The sequence below is a fragment of the Lactuca saligna genome, chromosome 6 (assembly GCF_052625555.1).
Source record: "Lactuca saligna cultivar CGN05327 chromosome 6, ASM5262555v1, whole genome shotgun sequence".
In the NCBI taxonomy this organism is placed as follows: Eukaryota; Viridiplantae; Streptophyta; class Magnoliopsida; order Asterales; family Asteraceae; genus Lactuca; species Lactuca saligna.
In genome coordinates, this window is record NC_136422.1 from 122,736,627 (window position 1) to 122,745,055 (window position 8,429).

Consider the following 8,429-nt stretch of genomic DNA (forward strand, 5'->3'; position numbering starts at 1 on the left):
AGTGTGAGTCTTTTAGTATTCCAAAATACTCCTATAGTATTTTAAACTTTATGTTTGGCTCTACCATTCCTAGTTGGTAAGTTTCAGACCTGTTGGAACACCACTATCACTCCCAGGCACACGTTCATCACATCTCGAATAAATGTAGTTGATCAGGTTACATTTATTCCAGCTTACGATTACATAACTGCCCAGGTTTGACTATAGTGCTCAACATCCGAAGACTTTTATTCTTGTTCTTCCTGTGATACTTGTGTTCGAGTGTTTAGATTCTGTATGTCCTTATACTTTGGTAAAATATGGTTATATTTCAAAGTATAATTCTTGGTTAGAGTGTTTTATCCCTATGTATTTATAGGCTGTATATCTTTTATGAATTTATATACTTAGCTCACTATAAACAATGCTCTGATACCAATCTGTCACACCCCAAAACCAGAACGGTGGAAACGTTCTGGGGTGGATGATGTCATGTCAAGTATCACACATATGCAGTATAGTAATCAAAGTACAACAACCATTGCATTAATAGTAATAGTTTTACATGGTTTACATTACATAGAAACTTCAAAGTAATACAAGTAATAATATAGGTGCAGCTTGGTACTAAACTGTCTTCATCAAAAGCTCCGGGGATGTACCTGTCTATTGCTGACCTGAGAATACACGTTATTTGAAAAGCGAGTATCAACATTTTTACAAATGCTGGTGAGTTCATAAGTATTTAGTGTCATTTTATCCAAATAACTTTATATGAGTAGTAGTTTTAAAGTATACAGTGAATTAGAGTCCTTTCCAGAAAATCCTATATTTTCTAATTAAAAGCAGTCTTTTACCAAGACTGGACAGAGTTATGTGGTAAAAAGTAATTTTTCCTAAACACTATCATTATCAAAATATGGTATTGATTTTGAAAGAAAGTAGGAGAATATCAAGGAAAATAACATATGCCTCAGTAGTGAAGACTGCTGACTAAGGCAAAAGAAATCATAGACCCCGGGGGAGTATCGAATGAACGGTACGCCTGATTCAGTCTAACAAAAAAGGAGACACAGACCCCAGAGAGTATCGAATGAAAGATACGTCTACCAAGGTCTAAAAACAGTGAACACAGACCCCAGATAGTATCAAATGAATGATACGTCTAGCAAGGTCTAAATACAGTGAATACAATGTTAAAACCCGTTACCTTAAGGCCATGAATTATAAGGTAACCCCGAGATACTCGTAACCATACTGATAAACACTAGAGAACTTGACGCCCTGCAAGCGTCAGTATGAATATGACATTTGTCACCCTTTGGCTTGGTAGGCCATGGACTGTAGCTAGCAGTCTGGGTGCGGGGGTGTCAATACCATATAGTTATACATACAATGTCCGCTCTCCCTACAAGAGACTCTGGTTACTATCCTGACAATGGAGAAGACCGTGTACTGAAGATGTATCTCGTGTAGTGAGATCTGATGTGAAATACTAGACTAATGATAGAGACTCACAACTGAACTGGCTAATGTAAACCTATATGTCTATGCTTATATACATTATGTATAACTAATGATCAAACGACCTTTAGAAGGGTATTCGATCCCACCAGACCACATCTCAACGAAGAAAAGGAAATAGGGCGAACTAGCCTTCCTAAGTCCTTTAAACATTATTTATATAACTATACAAGCATAGGCATACATTTAACTTAGTTTAAGTGTTTAACGAAGTAGGAGTGTTTCACAAGGTATAAGAGTTAACGAATAGGGGTGTATTGTGAAGTAGAAGCGTATCATGAAGTATAAGCGTATCATGAAGTATAAGAGAATCGTGAAGTAGAAGTGTATCGTGAAGTATAAGCGTATCGTGAAGTATAAGTGAATCGTGAAGTAGAAGTGTATCGTGAAGTATAAGCGTATCGTGAAGTATAAGTGAATCGTGAAGTATAAGCGTATCGTGAAGTATAAGTGAATCGTGAAATATAAGTGAATCGTAAAGTAAAAGCGTATCGTGAAGTATAAGCGTATCGTGAAGTAAAAGCGTATCGTGAAGTATAAGCGTTAACAAAGTAGTAGCATTAACTACGAGGAAGTATAACAAAGCAGTAGTATCTAACAAAGTAGGAGTATAAAAACATGGAAGAAAACTTCGGTGAAAAACTTTGGAAAAACCTTTATACTTAAGTTTCGAACGAAACTTTGATAAAACATTTTGAGTAAAGAAATCCTTTGTTTAACATACTGCCGTAACAGGATTTTAAGTAAAACATACAATGTGAGAAACAATTTGAGAAAAGCTTTGTACAAATAAAGATGTTTTGGAAGACAATTTACAGTATCATACTTGGTAAAACAGTTAACAATGTAATAAATCCTTGTACATGAGGGTTATCAATCACATGTGATTGATATGATAATTGGCATGTTTAACTTGTATCCCCCCCCCCCTTAAAAGCATGTAAAAACATTTAAATGGTTAATTCAGGGGTATGAACTCACCTGATGTAAGTGGATCCGACGAAGGTGTCGGTTGGGCGTTCGGTGTCAAGTAAAGACTTGAACACACTTAGTGACCTATTAACATATGATGACATATGTTTACATACAATTAGTAAATATAATACTAATTAAACATGAATACGCATCCTAAAGTGCGGAAAACACTTTGATTAAGTGCTTGGAGTGTCCCGGGTAACATTTAAGGGTGTGTATGGCTTAGATAGGGAGTTTACTCTTCAAGAGTAAACTCTTTATAGAGTTCACGGCCCTGGGACTAACTCCCCATGATTTTACGGCCGTAAACTCATGGTGAGGGTGTTCTAGGATGCAAAAATATCTTATATCACTCAAGTAATTAGGCTAGACTCAAATCTAGGGCTTATGAAGGGTTTAAGGCCTCACATGGACCATTTTTGGGAGTTTACGGAAATAAACATGGAGTTTACAGCCATAAACTCCTACTCACTCTTTCCTTTTGTGTTTTGAGGTCTTAAATGGTAGAGAATAAAGTTCTATGCATTTTTCTAAGTGAAATGGGGAGTTTAGGGCATCATTTGGGCACCATTTAGGAGTTTACGGCCCATGGACCTTTCCTAGGGGGGTTTACGGCTGTAAACTCCTATTTCCTTGGTTTCTTTAATGTTTAAAGCATTTACATTCGTGGAATTGCTTCTAGACATTTTTCCAAGGCCATAGGAGGTGTTTAGGGGCATTTCTAACACTTAAACTTGAGTTTACTCCCCATGAAGAGGAGTTTACGGCCCAAGCAAGTTCTTGGGCAGTAAACTCAAGTTTACTCTCCAAAATTATAGTTCAAGGTGTTCTAAGTCCGAAGGTGTAAGTCCACAAGTCATATCTAAGCCTTAGGGGAATTTTGGAGGGGTTTTGGGGCTTAAAAATCCCATTTAATGGTGTTCACGGTCCAAGAGTGTTCTTGGGCCGTAAACACATGAATTTACCCCTATTTGATATTTTAAACACGAATTTGTATGTTAGTTAAGCTATACAACGAGTTAGGGTAGATTGCTTACTCGTTTGGGGCTCGAAACGAACGTTTTTGGCTCGAAAACAAGTTGTAGAGAGAGAGTGGAGAGTGAGTGAAAAAGTCTCTAATGGATTCCACTCACCCTTATATAGGGGTTTGAGTTGGGACTCAGTGGAAATCTACTCGATACTGCTGTTAAACGGGGCTTTTGGTCGCACCCGATTTAGTGGTCGAATTTTGACTTGGTTGACACTAAACATTTTCAAGGGCATTTTGTGGGTGTTTCTAATTTGTTTCAACCCTTACCAAGTCATTATAAAAGTCCCACATAATTTAACGAGTCCAAAAGTTAACGGACAGTTAAATAAAACGAGGCTTATTAACGGAAGAAGGGGTTAAAAATAACGGAATAAATTTCGGGTTGTCACAACTGTATATTGTGAACCTTTATGAAAAATATATGGAACACAAGCATTACACACACACATACACAAACACACACACACATATATATATATATATATATAGAGAGAGAGAGAGAGAGAGAGAGAGAGTGACGGGATGGTGTTGTAGGCAATGGTGGTGGTGGTGCAGTAGCTGGTTCTAAAAAAAATAGACGAGTAATGAATTTTAGGGTTAATGGGTTTGGGATGATGGCGATATAAGTTTATGTGTTTTTTATAAATAAATGATTATTTTAAAACAAAAAAATCTAATATGACGTGAGTTATAATTTCAAATCAATTATAAAAGAAAAACCACATGGACTACTAATGCATAGAATGAAACTGTATAAACCCGATATATAACGTTTTCGATAGGTATAAGATTAGTATATTTTGAAAAAATATTGTCACCGAAACATATAATTCTGTATTAATTTATATTTTATTATATTAGTTGTATTAAAGTTAAAATTAATGAAACCTAGAAATGTTATATTAGATTAAAAAAATTTATAATAAGTGTAAAACCCAAATCCTAAACTTTTCTCACCTTCCGAGTTGCCATTTTGCCAAATCAAAAAAACACCAAAGTGGCTGGCTGCTACATCGGCTTAAACAGTCTTGATTGGCTTCCTCCGCCCAAACCCTACACCAGGGTTTTGCGGTTTATCACCCCAAATAGTAAACCCGCTACCGAGATCTCGTGGCCCTTTCTCATACGCACCAAAACTCATGGCACCATCGCCACCACAACCCCCTTCTTCAACAACATCACCAAAATGAAGCTTTTCCTTCACGAATTCATCGACAAAAACCTTCTTCCAATCACATCTGCCTCTTAATGGATTTAAAGAGGCTCAGAATCTCCAAATTCTCACCCTTAAAGAGGAACCCCTTTCAATCAGCCTCTACCCAGCATAACCATTCAAAGCCATCGCCCAAAACCCCCCCATTGCAGCTTGAGAATCAGGATTTGATCAAACGGGTAACTTCAATTCTATCAAACCCATCTTTAGATTCGTCTAAATGTAAAGATATAGTCACACATTTGTCTCCACAGCAGTTCGATAGTGTTTTCTGCGATATTAGGTATTCTGTGAAACCACGAACCGCATTGAATTTCTTTTACTTTGCTTCCAGGTCTTGCGGATTTAAATTCAGTATTAAGTCTTATTGTTTGTTGATTCATTTGCTTGTTGGTTCAAAACTGGAATCCCCAGCTAGATTACTTTTGATTCAATTGATCGACGATAAACTCCCTGTGTTACTTCATGATCCCAAAACCAAACACATCGAAATTGCCACTTTATTTATGGAATTCCATTTCACATCAGACGCACTTCCCCTTCCAACATTTGATTTGTTGATTCATGTTTATTGTACCCAATTCAAAGCGTTTGGCCTCCTTCCTGCTTCAGATATACTCCAGTTAATAGCCGAAAAGCACTTGTTTCCATCATTAAACACTTGTAATTTTCTCTTGACTTCTCTCGTGAAGTCAAACCTCCTTCAAAAAGCCCATGAGATCTTCAACATTTTACGTAGAGGTGTTCAACCAGATGTCTATCTCTTTACAACAGCCATTAACGCCCTTTGTAAAGACCACAAAATCAAAGAAGCCATGGCCATATTCTCACAAATGGAGGAAATTGGTGTTTCCCCAAATGTTGTAACTTACAATAACATCATTCATGGTCTTTGCAAGAATCAGAACTTACAAGAAGCTTTTCACCTCAAAGAAAAGATGATCAAGAAAGGTGTAACTCCTAGTCTTAATACATATAGTGTTCTTCTCAACGGGTTATTGAAAGCTCAAAACTACAATGAAGCTCAGAGTGTTTTAACTGAAATGACCTCCAATGGTTTTCTCCCAAATGAGGTTGTTTATAATACTTTGATAGATGGATACTGTACACAAGGTGACATGAAGAAAGCAATTGAAATTAGAAATGACATGTCATCAAAGGGATTGAATCCAAATTCTGTCACTTTGAATACTCTCATCAAGGGATTTTGCAATTGTAATCAATTTGAAGAAGCTGAAAAGCTTTTGGAGGAAATGCTATCGATTAGTTTAACAATAAACGTGGGTTCTTTTACTTCCATTATTCATTGGCTTTGTAAGCTTTCAAAAATGGATTCTGCTCTTCGATATGTTCATGAAATGTTGTTAAGAGATTTAAAGCCAAATGATAAGTTGTTGACTATGATAGTTACTGGTCTTTGTAATCATGGTAAACATTCAGAAGCAGTTAATCTTTGGTTTAAACTACTTGAAAAACGTTTTTTTCCAAATATAATAACATCAAATGCCCTTATTCATGGTCTTTGTGAATCTTCAAATGCAAAAGAGGTTATAAAGATTCTTACAACAATGTTACAAAAAGGGTTACATTTTGATAGATCTACATACAACATTTTGATCTCATGGCATTGCAAAGAGGGGAGATTTGAGGAAGGTTTTCAATTAAGTGAAGAGATGGGTAAAAAGGGAATTTCACCAGATATTTCGACTTACACTTCGTTGATAAATGGGTTGTGTCAAAAGGGTAAGATGGATGAAGCTTTGATGCTTTTTGAGAAGTGTAAAACTAAAGGTTTGACTCCTGATGTTTCTACATATGGAGTTATCATCGAAGGGTTTTGTAAATGTGAAGAAATCGAAAAAGGAAAAGATCTTTTTAACAAGATAGTCAACGAGAAAATGGAAGTCAACTCTTTTATCTATAATTCCCTAATTAGAGGATACACAAGAATGGGTGATATGAAAGAGGCGATTAGGGTTTGTAATGAGATGAAAAGTAAAGGAATTCAACCGACTTCTGTAACTTATTCTTCTTTAATCGATGGACACTGCAAAATCGGATGTGTTGAAGATGCAAAGCTTGTGATTGATGAAATGAGGGAATTAGGTTTATCACCAAATGTTGTGTGTTATACTGCTTTAATCAATGGGTATTGTAAGATTGGGGAGATGGATAAAGTGGAAGCAATTTTGGGGGAAATGTGTTCATATAGGATAAACCCTAATAAAATCACGTATACAGTTATGATGGATGGGTATTGCAGACTTGGTGAAACAGATGAAGCTGTGAAGCTTCTTGGAGAGATGAAAGAAAAGGGAATTGTTCCTGATGTTGTTACGTATAATACACTGGCTAAGGGGTTTTCAAAGGAAGGGAGGATTGAAGATGCCCTCCAACTGTTTGATAAAATGTCTCAAAGAGGTGTAGATTTAGATGAAATAACTTACACTACTCTAATTCATGGGTGGAATCAGAAATCAGCCAAAAATCAAGAATGATAAAATGGTAGGTAATAGGTTCTCAATTTTTGTAGATGAGATTTTTAGAATGATATTCCTTTTATAAAAAAAAGTACTTCATAAGTGGATGAAACTTGAATGTATATACACACTTCTTTTTTGTTCACTTTGTTTCTTCAAGAACTTGTAATTCTTTTCATTTTAAAATTATATAGACAGGATAATTGACATTCATAAGTAGGTTATTTCCTTTATAGCTGCAGTGTAAGATCTTGAGATTACTCCAAAGAACAAACAAGGAATGCTGCAAAGTCTATCTCAAGAAGTAAGCTTTATCATTTATATATAACTGTTGATAGATAACATCATATACATGAATAATATATATTTTTTTTAATGTTTCTTTTACATGAGTTTCTAAATTTGTTTTGTTTTTATAAACAAAATTCAGGATTGAGCTTCCAAATGATTATCATATCAGGAGCCATGATAGTGATTGGTTAATGCCAATACTATTGCTTTTTCAGGTAAGAATCTTGCTTAATCATATGTATGTTTTTTATAAATTTGTGTATGTATTTGTGTTCTTTAAGAAGGAAAAATTGAAAGTATAATGCTATAATTTTCAAGTTCTTCAAAGCAAAATGCCTTAATGAATAATGATATATGGGATTTTCAGTGATTATGAAAATAGTTGTAATTGTTTTCATTCACTACTTGGATGCAGGCTTGTGGAATTTGAGAGAGAGGATTAAATTTCATGGATGGAGGTGTTTCTGTTTGCCTTGAAGAATCAGAAACCATCTAATTGACTTTGCTTCCTTCTGTACATTCAACCAAATTTGTGCATAAATATAGATTTATTTTGACAAAATTGCAAAAATGGTCCCTGTGGTATGCATTTTTTTTTGGATTTTAGTCCTAACCCCGATTTTTTTGGATTGATGGATTGTTTGAGCTAGTTTCGTTGCATATTTGGTCCCTACGAATATTGAAATGACTGTAATACCCTTGGGGTATTTATTTTTCATCTCTCTGTGTGTGTGCGCGCCGAAAATTGTGAAAAAGTTATGTATCTTTCTCTTTAGCATTGGTGTAATGCAACCTGGTGTGTTTAGCTAAATCACTACTAAATTCAAAGACATCCACATGCGGGTTAAATTTTTTGCTTTGTGAAACAAGTATGATTCCTACCTCTATTTGCAAAGTGATCTGTTTTTTCTTTGAGTTATCTAGGTTTTTTTTGTTC

General features: G+C 35.4%; 1 protein-coding gene across 3 annotated transcripts; it reads left to right on the forward strand.

Moving 5' to 3' along the window:
• The first annotated feature begins 4,483 nt into the window (after positions 1–4,483).
• LOC145000994 (Tetratricopeptide repeat (TPR)-like superfamily protein) lies at positions 4,484–8,123 on the forward strand. 3 transcript variants are annotated; one of them, XM_078960309.1, is made up of 4 exons: positions 4,484–7,226; positions 7,422–7,505; positions 7,632–7,707; positions 7,908–8,123. In XM_078960309.1, the coding sequence occupies exon 1, from the start codon at positions 4,757–4,759 to the stop codon at positions 7,217–7,219; it is 2,463 nt and encodes an 820-aa protein (XP_078816435.1). In that variant the 5' UTR covers positions 4,484–4,756; the 3' UTR covers positions 7,220–7,226; positions 7,422–7,505; positions 7,632–7,707; positions 7,908–8,123. The 3 variants fall into 3 exon arrangements, with proteins under 3 accessions (XP_078816435.1, XP_078816434.1, XP_078816433.1); XM_078960308.1 differs by having other exon boundaries at positions 7,438–7,505; XM_078960307.1 differs by having other exon boundaries at positions 4,484–7,505.
• The last annotated feature ends 306 nt before the right edge of the window (positions 8,124–8,429 follow it).